The sequence below is a fragment of the Pseudopodoces humilis genome, chromosome 9, assembly GCF_049639895.1.
Source record: "Pseudopodoces humilis isolate 2021_Gansu_Grassland_sample_001 chromosome 9, ASM4963989v1, whole genome shotgun sequence".
Lineage (NCBI taxonomy): Eukaryota > Metazoa > Chordata > Aves > Passeriformes > Paridae > Pseudopodoces > Pseudopodoces humilis.
The window spans coordinates 17,937,848-17,953,757 of record NC_142208.1 but is presented as its reverse complement, the minus strand read 5'-3'; the positions used below and the strand labels follow the sequence as shown (position 1 = coordinate 17,953,757).

The 15,910-nt window shown below is 41.3% G+C and overlaps 1 protein-coding gene across 3 annotated transcripts in view; it reads left to right on the top strand.

Annotated features, from left to right (window-relative positions):
• Positions 1 to 1,781: 1,781 nt before the first annotated feature.
• The window catches only part of WASHC2C (WASH complex subunit 2C), a 36,932-nt gene continuing 22,803 nt past the window's right edge, over positions 1,782 to 15,910 (top strand). For 2 of the 3 annotated variants that reach the window (XM_014250473.2, XM_014250471.2), the window contains exons 1-15: positions 1,782 to 1,826; positions 1,916 to 2,020; positions 2,437 to 2,601; positions 4,114 to 4,179; positions 4,894 to 5,067; positions 5,722 to 5,815; positions 6,216 to 6,274; positions 7,050 to 7,097; positions 8,333 to 8,437; positions 8,970 to 9,057; positions 10,238 to 10,306; positions 10,670 to 10,779; positions 12,983 to 13,055; positions 13,833 to 13,889; positions 15,737 to 15,907. In XM_014250473.2, coding sequence (XP_014105948.2) covers positions 1,916 to 2,020; positions 2,437 to 2,601; positions 4,114 to 4,179; positions 4,894 to 5,067; positions 5,722 to 5,815; positions 6,216 to 6,274; positions 7,050 to 7,097; positions 8,333 to 8,437; positions 8,970 to 9,057; positions 10,238 to 10,306; positions 10,670 to 10,779; positions 12,983 to 13,055; positions 13,833 to 13,889; positions 15,737 to 15,907 — 1,384 coding nt within the window. In that variant the 5' untranslated portion in view covers positions 1,782 to 1,826. The remainder of the gene's footprint in view (positions 1,827 to 1,915; positions 2,021 to 2,436; positions 2,602 to 4,113; positions 4,180 to 4,893; positions 5,068 to 5,721; positions 5,816 to 6,215; positions 6,275 to 7,049; positions 7,098 to 8,332; positions 8,438 to 8,969; positions 9,058 to 10,237; positions 10,307 to 10,669; positions 10,780 to 12,982; positions 13,056 to 13,832; positions 13,890 to 15,736; positions 15,908 to 15,910) is intronic. The other variant, XM_014250472.2, reaches the window with a different exon arrangement.

Below are 15,910 nucleotides of genomic sequence, written 5' to 3'. Positions count from 1 at the left end.
TGATACCTGTATGTCACATAATCGTTTTGATAGTACTGAGGGGAGCAGCAAGTAATTTTTCTTGCTGCTGTCTTTTCTCTAAACTTGAAATGGAACCTGTCTAAATTCCTCTCGAAAAGGAACTTTAGGATGTAATGCTTTTTTTAACCTTGTCTGTAATGTTTAGGACAGGATTTCTAGAAAGCAGATTTTGTGCCATTCATAGTCCTCTTGGCTCAGAGACTGAGCCAAAATAAACAGCTTTCTCTAAGGAACAATTCAGGTTCTATGTAGCTGTCATGCTGGGTTTTTTATGGAAACTGATCTGCAAGACCCCCAGACCTGAAGCTGCCCAATGCTAAGACCCTACATTTTGTAGCATCGGTGCACAGAGGACATAGATCTCAGGTTTTATAATGCACAAATTTCTGTGAAAGTAGAGCTTTGTATTATCAACAAAGGGGATTCGCATGTCAGTGAACATGGAATGTAATTAAAGGCAAGCTTTCTGGTTGTTGGAGTGTCGCACAGGAAGAAACTGTGTCAAAACACTATAAGGCTTTGAGAATAATTTTATACTAATGCCATCTATGTTTTTTAACAATCTTGCTCAAGACGATGTGAAACTAGCCAAGGCTAGTATTTTTCTACTTGTCCTTTGTTAGTTCCTGCTTTACTACCAGTATATTAAAATTCTTTAAGTTCTACTAGGTTTGAAGGTCTGAGCCAGTTCAATAACGGTGTCTTGTCATAGAATCACAGAAGAGCAGAGTTAAAAGGAGTATTATGAAATTTCACTTTTAGAAGTTTCTGTGTTCCTTATCTAGACATGTATTTCCAGAATCCAAATGTAGCCATTAGATCAATATATAAGAACTTGGAGATCTTGCATGTTTTTTCTTATTTGAGAAACCATGGTAAGATTAATCAGTACCCTGGTTCCTCATGAGTGGTATCAATGTAGTCAAGTGCAATAAATAAATAAACTCCATGTGCTAATATAAAGGTCTGATTATTGCCAGTGGATTATTTAGTTACCACCTGGAATAATAGGTTATTTTGTCATTTTCTTTCTCGTGAATTCACTTGTAATAAAGACCATATGAAATACAGAGGCACGACAAGGCTTATTAATCCATTGGAAAAAAAAATTAGCAAGAAAAGGGGAAGTTAGTGAGAGTGTTTAACCACAAAAGGCCTAGGGATAATTGAATTCCAGTTTGGCGATTTGCACTCTATATTTGTTCACGTTTAGTGTGTTTTCTTCTAGCAAATCCTGGAATTCTGGCATGGGTTTATTAAGGCTCCCACATTTTAAAACTAGGGAGATTTTATTTGGCTTAGGGTAAGCTTTGCACTTACTTCAGTAAGAAAAATAGGAAGGGGTCCCTTTTTACTCGTAAGCCTGGGCATGAGCAGCGCTCCAGAGGGAATGAGGCTCGGCAGACGCTCCTGCTATCCCGGGCTCGGGCACGTCCCTCACAAGCCGTGGCTCAGGGATGGGTTCACACCCCGGGCACAGCTGCGGCCGCCGGACCCTCCTCCCGCCGGGCTCCCTTCCGTGGGATTCCCGCGGCCAGGCTGGGACGGGACGGGACGGGAGGGGTTCTGATGGGACGGGATGAGATGGAAGGGGATCCCATGGGACGGGATGGGAGGGGACAGGACCGGGAGAGGATGGGACGGGATGGGATGCGGTGGGATGGGCCTGGCCGGGATGCGGTGGCTCCGCCCACCTGTCCGCGCGTGCCGCCTGGCGCCCCCTGGCGGCGCTGCGGTTGCCGCGGGCGGGGCGGGTCACGTGGCGGCGCTCAGCTGACCGCGGGGAGCGGCGGCGCGAGCCCAGGGTGAGCGGCAGGGCAGGGCCGGGCCGGGCCGGGCCGGGTCGGGTGCGGCACCGGCGGCGACCCCCCTGATCACTGTCCTTCTCCCGCAGATGAACGGGGATGTGGCCGAGCCGGCGCCGGTGTGGGAGCGGCCCTGGTCCCTGGACGAGATCCGTAAGGGCAGCCAGAGCTGGTCCTTGGCGTCGGACGCCGGGGTGAGCGGTGCGGCCGGGACCGGGCCTGAGCCCGGCACCGGAGGGTGCGCGGGCCGCGGCCGCCGCGGGGGTCGGGGCCGTGTGCGGGGCGCTGCTGCCGCCCGCTGGCCGGGGCGCGGCCGGGGGTCTCGAGACGGGCTTGCCGCGGGAAGAACGCGGCCCCGGGCCCCGGCGGCTCTCCGTTGCTTTAACCCTCCGGTCCGGGCAGGAAAATTAGGGGTTGGCCCGAACGGAGATGCAGTATGAAGTGGCTGAGACTTGGTCCTGTGTGTGTGCGTGGGAGTGTTTCAGTCTAATGTGCGTGTATTTTGGTCCTCAGTTGAAGTGTATGGTTAGTGTTTCTCGTCTTACAAACGCTGCCAAAAGGAAAAGAGAGCTGGATGCTGACTACTGCTTTCCTTTGTTGTTGTCAACAGCTTCTGCGTTTTCTACAAGAATTCTCACAGCAAACCATTTCCAGGACACACGAAATCAAAAAACAGGTGGATGGATTGATTAATGAAACAAAAGCTACAGACTGTCGCCTTCATAATGTCTTCAATGACTTTCTTATGTTGTCCAACACGCAGTTCATAGAGAATGTGAGTGTGTTCTAGTACAACATCAAATTTATACTTCAAATATTGTCATTGTCTTTTAATATCGTGTGGAGAAGTGATTTAGCTTTCTAGAAAGTCTGAAGCTGATTTCGGGATGAAGTGACTTTTAATTGCGTTGTGTTAAAGGATATCCTAATTCCCTTGCGAGTGATTTGCTATCCAATATTGTCAGGTTCCCTTTGCCTTTTCAGCGACACCTGCTTTCCCTGCTTTTACATGACCCGGAGATCAGAGTTTTGGTTTTAGAACTATGAATGAGTTGGGAATTCTGGGATGTCTTGGTTTATCTTCACAAGTTGCATGAATGTAGCATTTGTCTGCATTTACCTATCTAAATATGAGGAATGTAATACAATGCTGTAAATCTACCTAATGGTGTTATTTTACTCTAGAAACATTTGGTATTAAAGGTGTTGGCCTGCAGGCAGTTGTCCCTTTTGTGTGGTCATGAGGAGCATATTTTTGATTAATGTGGCCACTTTATAGATATCTCCATTTTGAAAGACAAAGCTAGACTTGAAAGCCTGTTGCAACATTGTATCACTAGAAGTATGAGACTAATTTAGAGAGCTTTAATAATATTTCTGATTTTTGAAGGATTTTTAGCATTGTGAGTTTTATCAGGTGTTTTGATCAGCATTACTTCAGGCCATACATGTCTTACCATGGCATTATTGTTGGAAAGATGGTGGCAGAGGAAAATATGGAAAACTGGATGTATATTCTGGGGGGTTTTGATGGTAGTGTTTTTTTTCTGAGCTGCAGTCTCTTTTCTGACCTAGCTTGGCTGTTCAACATAATAATTCTGCTGAGAACAGTTTGTACTAAATGTTTTAAATCTCATGTGCTTACAGCTGTTTGTTCCCAAATTAAGGTGCACAGAAATAGCTCTTCATTTCTGATTCTCACTTTAGTTAGTAAGAGATCTGTCTCTTCCCAGGAGATAACTGCACCTGTGTTTGAGATTTGGATTTAGGTTTGCAGGTTCCATGGAGATGTTTTATTCCCTGTTGTCTCCTTGTAGCTGGTCCTACAAAAGAGTGCTAAAAGAGCTGGATGTGAGGGATCATAAGAAAAAGCTGAAGGTTGGGGGATGTTGTGAACCCTCTCTGTGGGTATGGAAGGAAAGCTACTAAATGACAGAAGACTAAGGGAAAGTAACTAGCCTCTAAGTAAACTACAGGTTTCACTCTGAAGGTGTCTAGAACAATTTTATGTTGGGAAAGTTAAAATAGTGCATTTTTTATCATACTCAGGTTAGTCTCTTAGCAGATTTGAATTAGCACAGTTGCATTGAGAGGCCTTGAGAGATGGTACCTTCAGTACCAATGCATGAAGGTACCTGACAATATGCTTGGCTTCCTTTTTTTAATGTATAATGAATTAATGTGTAATTAATTCTATATTAACTGTGTATTTTATGGTGGTGTCCATGTTTTAGCCCCTGTAGTAGTACATTGTTCTTACATGAATTAATTTTGCTCGACTTTTCAGAGAGTATATGATGAGGAAGTGGAAGAGCCTATTCCCAAAGTTGATGCTGGAGACAAAACAGAACAGGTAATTAACTTCAGCTGCCTTGAGTGCTATCAGTATGTTTGTTGCCATTGTCTGCCTTCTCATTTTCAAACTTGATTTGCTTACATTTACAGCTTACAAACCATACTGCTTCCTTTCTTCTTGAAGTCTCTCTGTTGGATAGTGTATGTCACTCAGACATAAAGTTGACAGTGATATTGGAGGCTACTACAGTGTGTGATCATCTGTTAGGGCCTCCCCAAGCTCAGTAGCCAGCAGACAAGACTTACGCATTGATTTTTCAAGTGGTTAAGCATGTTTTTTCAGCAAGACAACTAAGGCCTTGGGCAAACTTACTGGATTCACAGGTAGTGAATTGGGGAAGCAGAATCTCACTGCAATAATTCCTAGGAATAAGTACTTGGAGAGCTATATATACATGTGTGTATATATATATATATATATATATGAATATTGCAATCTAGGTGTATTATACCATAAATAGCCCCATAATAGTTTAGGAGCACAAATAAAACAATATTGTGCTGATATGGATGTTTAGAACATCTCTGTTTCTGGAGTGATGAAAATTAATTAAGTAAAGAAAAAAAAACCAAACAACTGATTGTCCTTGTAATGCATGTAATGAAAAAGCTTTTGTTGTGCTAATTTGAAATTAACATTTTGTATGTGTGTTGTGGGAAGATTGAGTCTTAAGTAAAATCCAATGAGCATGTGTTTTTTCTGTTACTAAAGGAAAAGACGCGGGAACAGAAAGAAGCGGATCTAATTCCTAAAATTCAAGAAGCAGTGAATTATGGGTTGCAGGTTCTGGACAGTGCATTTGAACAGCTAGACATCAAAGCAGGGAACTCTGACTCAGAAGAAGAAGAAAGTAATGAAAGAGTGGAACTGATACTTGAGCCAAAGGTACAGGGACCTGTTCTTGCTGGGTTTGTTTTGATTTCTTGGACATGCTCTTTGCTTCTATCATTTTATTACTGCCTTAGTGTAAAACTGCTGTTATCTAAACCTAAAAAGAGGATTTGATGACTGCATCTGAAGAAGTGCTGTCTGCTGAGCTACTCTTTGTGTGACCTGCTTGTCTTGCAGTTAGGTTAGCATTAAGGTATGGCACGCTAAAGGAAGTTAGTTTAATAGAGTGAACTTTGAAGGGGAAGCCCCAGTTCTGTGTGGGAGTGTGATGTACAAATTTCATGCTTTTTAGGTACAAACCATATCTTCATGGGAGGTTTTTTACTGTCCCAGTAGTTAAAAATCCAAGGTTCAGGTTTTGGGATGAGACCTGTAGGTCTTTGCAAGGATATTCTCCTGTTAGATGGCATGTAGAAAACAAGTTGGGACTACACAAATAGAAGTAGCCGCTTTCTTTGACAGTGTTGAGAGGAATAAACCTCAGCTAGCCCACCCAGTTGTATGTTGACTTGAAGCATATGTTTGGTGGGGGTCTAAACAAGCTTGTATCTTCCTTGAGTTAAAACAAGGGGTGTAAGACTTCTGTCATTGTCAGCCATGTAGGGCTGTTCAGAGATGTCAGAAAGACCTCATGTCATCTCTTTCCAGGATCTCTATATTGACAGACCTTTACCTTACTTGATTGGCTCTCAGCAGTTTATGGAACAGGATGATGTTGGCCTTGGAGATCTCTCTAGTGAAGGTATGTGCTGGCATGACCTTTTATTTCTATGCAAGTAATTAGTTCCTAATCCAAGGTTTCTGACTGTTTTGAGTCACCACTTTGGTTACCCTCTGTAAGATGGTACATGTACCCATGTTCTTGCATGTTTAGATGCAGGCTATAATTAAATGGGGGAAAAAAATGTTCATCATGCTGTAATAGCCACTTTTCCAGTATACAAAGCAGTAATTTCTCAGTTAGTTGTGCTTTGTGTATTAGAAATGAAAAGTGTTAACATTTCATTACCTTTCAAAGCTCTGTCAAGCCACTCTCTCCCCACCTAAATTTTAGTTTTCTTCACAGTCTTTAGGTTGCTTAAATGGTGACTACATTTTCTGTGTCTGTCTGATCTTAACTTTTTTGTCTCCATTTAAATTAGAAGGATCAGTAGATAGCGATCGGGGAAGTGTAATTGACAGTGAAGAGAAGGATGAGGAGGTAGGTGGCAAGTACCAGCTGCTTTGCACAATCATTCTTTGTATGTGAGGCCATTAACTACCTTGCTTTTTTATGTTGGCTCTCAAGATACTACTGCAAGATGTTTGTTCTCTATGTTGGTTGTGATAAATATACTTTCTGTTATTGTTCTTATGCAGTGGTTTCCTCTGCAGCTTTCCAGAGGAACATTTATGCAGTATTGACTCTAGCTGTTATTGAAGTAGAATACTTCAAACTGAAGTGTTTTATTTCACTCTAATTTAATTTTGTGAAGCAAATCAGATTCTTATCAAGAATTGCATTTATGGAGAATTGTTGTAAATTGCAGTTACAAAGAATGGGATGGAGACTGATAAGAACAAGTTTAAAGTAATGCTTCCCCAGGCTTTGCCTCATAAATCCACTGCATTGGAATATCAGTTTCTGATATGTTTTGCCTGCTTTGGCTAGGATGTCTGCTTTGTAACTCCAGAAGCTATCCCTTTCTCCTGAGGTGTTTGCTTTTGGTGTCTGTTCACTTAAAGTGAAATCCCTTTTGAGTTACTTGAATGCAGTCACAATGGAGCCTGCTGTCTTTGCTGAATTAATGACTTTCTAGAGAGCTCCTTTTGTAAAGATGGTCAGCAATGGGGGAGCAATTTCTTGGTCAGATCATGGTGACAAGATTTGAATGTCCAAACTTATGCAAGTTCAGAGTTTCTGAGTCCTGTCCCTTAACCACTGGCCAAAGTAATGTCTATGTGTGATATCTGTCTTGGGGTCTCTTGTGTTACAGGAATCAGATGATGAATTTGGAAACCCTAGTGAAGATGACCAAAAGACGGTACGGTTAAACACTCTGGTGAAAGAAAGATTTTACACTTGTGGCACAGTGAGCATGCATGAAAGATGAGATGAGAGTTCTAGACAGTTGACTATTAGCAACTTTGTGAGGCCCGATTTTTTTAACTTTTTATGGGAAGGTCGTGGGCAGTTGGCACCATGTTCTGAAAATTAACCTGGGTTGGGCTTAAAGACATGCTTCAAAGCTGTCATTAGATACAGAGCCTTTATGGGATGGCATTGCCTGTTATGTGTTTTCCTCAGGAATAACTTGGGAGACATGACATTCAAAGAATCTGCCCCAGGAAAACTAGGCTTTTGTGGGTTTATTTGGTTTCTAATTAAAATTCTAATCTTACCATGCAGGAAGCAAGGAACAGTCAATTTGGGTATAACAAAATCAAAGATGTGAACAGTATTAGATATTTGAACAGTATATCAATTTGGATCATGAATGAGAAGGGAAGAGAAATGTTGAGATGGAAGAATTTAAGCCTGACTTTAGTAATTTATTTTAGAAGAAGGAATCTTATCCATATTTAAATGTGTCGCTGCAAAAGACTTTAATGTGGGTATCCTCAATCTGGCATGATTTAACGTCAAAAGAGCAACGTTGCGGAAAGCAACCTTTAAATCTACATATTAATAAAACAGTATTGCAAAAATCAATGAGATGTTACTTTAAGCTGACCTTCATAGGGTAGCTGATGTATTTTGAGATGAGGAAGTATCTTTGGATTGTTGGTGATTTAGTTCAATTCTGGGCCCTTGCCTGTGCCAACCGCCAGTTCTCATCCAATTCACTTCATCTTTTTCACTCTCTTATTGACGTGACTGAAACCAGGATGTGAGCATGTAGTGTCTGTCCTTCTGCTGTCCACCCTAAGGACAGTGCAAGATGATCCAATTCTTTACTAGCTGATCACAGTGTTCCTGTGTTAAGACTGAGTACCAGGTCTTTAGTTTGTGTGTGGTAGTGGTGCACCCCTTGTGAGGGGGAGCATTTGTGTCCTCAGGTGCAGCATTCAGTAAAACAGCACAGGGCTGGGGTGTGCTAGAGAATGCAGCAACTTGCTTGGAGCTAGAAGCACTCCTTTCTTACCTTTCAAAAGCTATGAAGTATTCCAAATTGGCTGTAAGTTCCCATCCTTTCTGTAACTTTGATTTGAATATTTTATCTAAGCAGATGTAGTTTTGTGCTTGTTTTGTATGCAAACAGAATATTATTTTCTTTAGAGGATAGCCCAGATGAGTGATGAAGATGATGATGATGGCTGTGATCTCTTTGACTCTGAAAAAGAGGAGGATGAGGATGGAGACCTAGATGAAAGCACAAAGCCTGTGAGTAATTGTTGCCTTCCTGGAGTGGGAGATTTGACTTTCTGTATGAAAAAGCTGTCCTTAGAGGGATTATAATGGTAGCTCTCAAGTAGCTGAATGGAATCCTGTAGGAAGTGCCTCCAAAAATCCTGAGTAGTCTTTTAACATGACTATTCAGGTGTTATCCCTTTAAACTCAGGGATTCTTGCACCTTAAGCAAGTATCAAAGCTGTCTTTCAAGAACATTAAGAAATTGTTTGTTGCATTTTTGTGAGGTAAAGGCCATTTGTTTTTCCTGCTTACAAAGCAAGGTGACATTAAAAATTACATGTTCGTCAGAACTAGAAATGATGAGGGTTTTTTTTGTTCTTGATGCATGCCTAATCTCTGCTCTCTTAACAGAAAGCTGTATTGCTTCTTCTGAGGGCTTCAGGCAAACTTAGGCAAGATACTGTACAAGTGAGGCTATAGAGTACAGTATTTATAATTGAAATTGCATCAAGTTGCTGAATCTTATGTAAGATATATGCTGTTATTTGTCCCTGCTGCTCAGAAAAAGAAGAGGCCAACGTCATTTGCAGATGAGCTGGCAGCCCGAATCAAAGGAGAAGTGCCAGTCAGACAAGACGAAGAGCGTTCATGTGAGTTGCCTCCCAAGTTTTGAAAAGTGCTTGAGCAGTAACGGGCGACTCATGAAAGTGCAGGACAGGAGACTGTGGGTAACAATACATGAAGTTACACCCATCTGTTATTTGAACATGTGTTAGGTAAAAGCATGACAAGATGAATTGCAGACACTATTCTGTGCCCTGAGAAACTCTTTGGCCATAACTCAGAGGACTGAATTGGAATTTACTGAGAGTTAGGATGGGAAACACATTGCTTTCACATGAGACATTCACTCAAAACACACATGATTGGAAAGGTTTTCTCTCCAGTCTGATTCTCCCTCTGCGTGTTTGACCACATGGGCTTTCTCCTGTTTCAAGTATGTGGAAGCCACTGGTCACTGTGGTCTTTCTGTGAGCTCTACAGTGGAAAACACCTCAAGCAGTAGATTGGTGTTTTCATGTGGATTGTTTCTTTTCTTTGTGGCTTACATATACTGTTTTGAGGAAGTTTTCCTTGCTACTGTTACTGATCATATTTTAGACTAAATAATGCATTTACTTTTGTGTTGCTTTCAAAGGGAGAGACCTCTCAAGTATTTAGTCTTGCTGCAAAGCAGCAATTGAAAATGGCTGAAGCTGAGTTTGCAAGTGCTTATGAGGCTGCTGTTGACCTGTAATATTGAGAAGATTAAAAGACAAGAGCTCTGTGTGTGTGTTCTTGCACAGTTGAAACAATCAAACTAGGTCTGCTGATAGGAAGAGTATAAAACCTACCAACTTACCCTGTTCATTTACAGGGAAATCTTCCAGTTATTGAAGTAACCTTATAAGGCCAGAGGAGATAAACCTCTGGCTTTGCTTTTGGTAGCTCAATGAGGACAATAATAAATCTGGAGCCCTTTGAGATGCTCAGAGGTTCTGCACGGGTGTGGAACCTGTACTGTCTGGAATGCTGTGTTCTGACATCTCAGGTGACACTAGTTTGCATGTGGACAACTGTGTTGAACCCCTAGTGCCTGACAGAATAATTCTATTAAAATTAGAAACTGTATTTCATAGAATTGCTTCCTCAGGCTGATTCATATGAAAGCACAGAGATCAGCTTGGTTTGCTATTTTTCTAGGTTCTTTTTGCCATAGATTGATCTCCGACTGTAAGCTTACTGTAAGTAAAGGTCGACTAATTTTTCATTGAAACTTTCTTCTTAAAGCCCTGTCATCAGAGACCAAAACAAGGAAAACACCAAAAGAGAAGAAGGAAGTTAGAGTTCCATCAGATGGTAGGATATCCTCCTCTCTTGTTCTTGAATTTTGGCCTGGATTGTAAGATATCACTTAAGAAATCATGGCCTCTGCTCTATAAGCTGGGTGGGATATCAGTGAGCATCCTTCAAGGTGAATGTGTAAACAAATCTAGGTTGTGATGTGCACGTAAAAAAGGCCAGAAACATGCTTAGAGTTCTTCCTTTAATGGGGCCTTCTGGGGCAACTGCACAACCCAATGTGTCTTCGGCAGCTTCTCTCTGTGTGTCATGTTTATGAGAGCAGATGGAACCAAAGCATTTTTCATTTTGGTTGTCTCTAATTCCCTTTCCTGAAACTTGATCAGTCATACCAAAGCTCATGGCTCTTGTACTTTCTAGATGAAGATGACATCTTCAAGCCTCCTAAACTGACTGATGAGGACTTCACACCATTTGGTTCAAGGGGTGGTCTTTTCAGTGGTGGAACAGGCCTCTTCGACGATGAAGAGGTGAGAATGCTGCAGATTGTAGAAATTGAGTGTTTTCCCCTTTTAAAAACAAAACAACAGATCCTGAAAATTCCCATCTTTGAAAGACAGAGAGGAAAAAAAGCATTTTGTTGCTTGATAATATTCAAGTGTTGTGGAATAGTATAGCTTTCCAGTGGGGAAACAGAACTACACAAGTGACATACTTATGTTCACCTTCGTACAATATCTTATTTTCTGCAATACTGCTGCTGAGAGATGCACTCAAGCTCTATATTAGACTGGTTCTGATTCCAGGAGAGCTTAATTGGCCCCTTACTTTTAGCTCTGCTGGTAAACCAAATACCATCCAGTTTGTTTTAAATCAGCAGATTTCTATTAAAATGCCTGTGAAAATACTGAATTTTGTCATTCTCTCTCTGATTGTGGGAGAAGTATAAAGGAAAGAGAACCCTGAATGATGCCATCCACACCGTCTTTCACATACCATGTGTAGACAGCGCTGCTGCAGAGTTTCTTTCTGTGCTGTTAAAAGTTTCCTATTGCAATTATGCTTTGTTTCATCTAGTTATTGTATGGTTCCTGAGATGCATATGTTGGCAAGAAAAGTTCACTTAAAGTTTACTCTTATGCTACCTAGAGCAGACCTGAGAAAGACATGGCATGAAGTGCATTTCTGACCTTATTTTACCACGGTGCATGTGAAAGGGTATAGAAACCTGATATCAGGGCTAGTTAAGATTTAAGAATACAGCTATGTAAAGCAAATGATTGCCCCTGATGCAGCTGATAGTGGTCATAGTGAAGGTTAGTCCAGAACAGCAGTCAAATTGTTGCCTTTGTGGGATGTTGTGTTCACTGTTGCAACTAGAACCAAAGTCAGGTGTTCCTTTGAGCCAAGGAGGTATTAGACTGAAATTTGGAAGGAGGCCACATGTTTCTCAAGCTTACCATGCCAAATCTACTAGAATATAGCTAACAAGCACCAGACAGGGGCATTGTGTGTAGTGAGAGGGATAGATCTGTGCAATTCCATTCTAACACAGCCTTTATTGAAAAAAATGTTCTTTCCCTTTTTTAAGTGGCAGACAATAGCTTAAAAAGAATATTAAGAAAAATAATAAGATAGTGCAAGCAAGCTTTATGTCAGTGCAAATTTTGATGAAGCCATGACTGGTTACCTCTTGGTGACTTATTACAGAGACTGCTTTCCTCATCTGAGTAGACACAGGACAGCCAAGCAGATCTGTCTGTGATTGTTGCCTGCCTGCATACACCTATTCTTGGTTTCCTGTTATCTAAAGCTAAACATGTCAGAAGGGTGACTTAGCTTCACTTTACCCGTGCATTGGAGGAGGCTCCACTGTACCAGCAGGCAGACACAGCAGGGCAACAGGCAGATAATAAATGAGAAATGGGCAATTGATCACTGACACCTCTGCCACACTCCTGTGCTCCTATACTCTTTCTGAAGTGTTTTTGCCTTCTTTCTACAAAGTTTTATACAAAGACCATGCATTTTGAGTCTCCAGGTAGTCAACCTCTAATACCCATTCACATAAGAGGGAGGCTTTGAAGAAATTAAGTGGCCAGTATAATGGTGATCAGTGGTCAAAGAATCTGGATATTTCTTGGAAATCCAGGCTGTGATTGTTGGTTATTGGTACAGGGCACTGCAGCCTGAACACAAGAACAACTGTGAGAGTCTCCTGCAATGCTTTTCAACTCTAATGTATTTTTCAGCACCATTATGGCATCTTAACATCTCCTTAGTGGCAATGTAAATCATTCATTTTATCCACAGGAAGTTCAGGAGTATTTTTGTGCTTGTCCTGACCTGAATTTTTCCTCAAACCTTACTCTGTAAACTTCAGTAGGACGTCTTAGAAAGGTATAATTGGGACCTAACCAGCTGTAGATTAATTAGTGTAAGTCCTTGAAGATGTGCAAATAAAAGGTCATTCCTTCTCTTCAGCAGACAGACTAGTGATCAGTAAATTGAACTGTAGAAGAGAGCTGCTTTTCTGAATATATACATTCAAGTTAACACCTGAGTCCCTAGGTTAAGTCTGTATTTGCAAACATCCTTTTGAGAAGGGATTGGTGATTACCTCCTCTGTCTTGGCATAGAAGTGGACATTCAATATGGAAAAATCAGTATCTGTAATTTCCTACAGAAACAAATTCACCACTTCCCCCCCTTTGCATTTTCATCTATGATCAGAGTGATCTTTTTGCTGAAGCACCCAAAGGAGAAGAATCAAAAGAGAAAGAGGAGAGAGTCCCAGTAAGTGAAGGTAAGAACCAACAGCTGCTTCCTGTAGTCTTGTTTATGCTGTGATGTATTACTGCTAGCAGCTAGACTGTTTGTTCCCAAACTAGAAAGCCTACTGTAGCAATTGCAGAGCAAGTTTCTTCTCCTCACCAGTCTTAACAGAGAACAGCTGTGTTGAATTGTGCACGTGTTTGTTCGCTGTGATGTGTTACACACACCTGCTGAAAGGATGTCCTTACTGCTGTTGGCAGAGCTCTCTGCATGTGCTGGGTTCCTGCTTCTCAAGTGTACTTTGCAGGATCCAGTTGTGCGTTTGAGGAGAGCAGAGATTTCTTGCAGATTAATTGACATAAGTCCCACTAGGTGTGTATCTAGACCATTGAGGACTCTGAGCACACATTCTGTATTGCAGAGCTTTTACTGAAGCACTGCATTTGATGAATTTTCAAATATGTGTTGGGAGACTAAGCCATTTTGTTTTGAATGTATTGTATTGAAGTGGTTTTGAGTGTGTGAATGTGAACTGTTGTAAATAATGCTGTATGTAAACATGTAATGTGCTTATAAGGTCAGTGTAGTAGAGCTGTTCTGTGGAGTGTAAATGCAAGAAAAATGGACTGTTACATATATTTGCAAAAGCCCAGAAGTTCAAGGAGAACATGTAAAGAGTTCTGAGCTGTTAAGAGTGAAAAAGCAGCTCAGACAACTTCTCAGATTCCTGTTTCTGTGGTAGAGTTCTGAAGGCTTTGACAGCATAAAACAAGTGCATCTGTTTGTATTGTACTTCCTATGATTTCAGCATCCTCTACAAAGTCCTTAAAGAAAGTTCCTGCAGGTGCAGTATTTCTGTTTCCAGGTATGATTTATTCAATAGCCAATTGCTTCATGCACAAAATGCTCTTTTCTTTAAAACCTACTGCCAAGGCTTTAAAGAAACACCTATCCAAATACAGCAGCGCTGCATTGCTTGATCATATGCTTAATGACAAATACAGATGCTTCTACCATACTAAGCCTAAACTGCAGCATGTTTTTTGGATAATCAAAGATTCTGGAGAAGCTCTGAAGGTGGGTGTCACTGATGGCAGCTCTTAGCAACTGTCAGCTTCAAGTGTTGTGCTCTCAATTTTAAGAATGTGTGTCACTTTAGCTGATACTGTACAGCTTAATTCTGCTGTGCTTGCAGTCACAGCTTCCACCTGTACTCTGAGAAGGAACTGCATTTTGATTGTGCACATTTGATCATATTCCCTTGGGTCAGCAGAAAAGCAGTTTAAACATCAAGTTCCTATGTTTAGGCCAATCTTGTTTTTCTAGTTTTGATTCGGAGGATCTGCATATATGGAGAAGAACCAGATCTATAACTTGGAGCTAAAAGTTAAAAAAGAATTGTACTAAGATCTCTATTTTGTATTGGAATCTAAGCTGATCAAGGAAAAGAAACACGTCACCAGTCTTTTTGAATTTCCTGACAAAGATTACTGTCAGTGTGCAGGCTCCTCACTTGATTGAGGTACCTGAATTTTAAGTTTTGGTCTTTCTTAATAAAAGCCTGTTTTAAGACTGGTGCCTTCAGTTAGCATAATTTTTAGAGTAGGAGGTGCACAAATACAGACTTTACTCTAGGGTCAAAGATACGTGTCAACAATGGGACTTCTACATAATTATTAAACTCAGTAGCAGTTTAAAACACCATGTTGACGTGGGGGATTTTTTTATCCTTTCTTTTTTCTTGGAAATACTGTTGTATAAGCAGTGAGTCTTCAGTTGCTCCCTCTCAATAGTTTGTAGAAAGGCTTAAGTCACCAGAGAAAAGCCAAGATTGAGGCTCCTTTGCTATTCCAGTGAACAGTTTGTTTAGGAACTCATTAATCTTTAATACATGACCAAATTTTGTGGCTGTATTCCTGTCAATCTTGAGGCACTTTATAATTCCATAATTCATATTTTTTTTAATAAGAACCTGCTTATGATCAAAATTTTTGCAGTCTGCTGACTTAACCAAATAGCAGTTCTACTTTCTGCCAAACTTTCATTCAAGTATCTTCCCACCTCTGTCTCATTTCCAAGAATCTAGACTTGAGAAGCAGAAAGATAGTCTTGAACCATTAGGAGTGTTAGCAGATGATCAGCACTGAGGCTGGACATTTCCACGGCAGATGCAGAAGGAACAGTTGCTCTGGCTGGCTCTAATTCATCACCGCCATATCTGGCATGTGCAGGGATCTCGTGGCCAAACCCAGCCTCGTACCACACGTGGCTGGTGGGCTCACGTGCCAGGTGGGGCCCCTGGGAAGAGCTCAATCACCTGTCCTTCCCTCTCCCCAAGCACTTCCTCTTTTAATGGGCCACAGTGGTGTGGTGTACTAGTTAGTAGAATAGGATTCTGGTTTGGGAAATCCATAGGGCAACAGTGTGGGACTGCTGAGTCTTCTAGCTTCAACACAGAGCCTGGCTGCTGTTCTTAGGGAAGATGAGCAGGTTTGAGGAAGTGACTGCAGTGAGAGTGAGGGGCTGTCTGTGACTTGGCTTTATCAGAATGTGTCTAGCTAATGCTTTTGATGTGGCACTGTTGCAGGAGCGCCTTAAAAGTTGCTGAGATGGAAACTATACCTGATGTCACTTACTATGGCATAAGTTCAGCTTTTTGGTAACTCTGGCAATGTTATTTTGATTTTTATTTTGCCCCCATCTAACTTGCAGGAGGAAGTGATGTGTTTAGTTCCACTGTACTTGGGGAAAAAGACAATAAATCTGCAGCACAGAGCACAGAAAAAACTCCTAAACAACCTGGGAAAGTTGTTCTGTTTGATAATGATGATGATGATGATGATGACTTCTTTGTGGAAGCAAGTAAAAAGCCTCCAGATCCAGGTA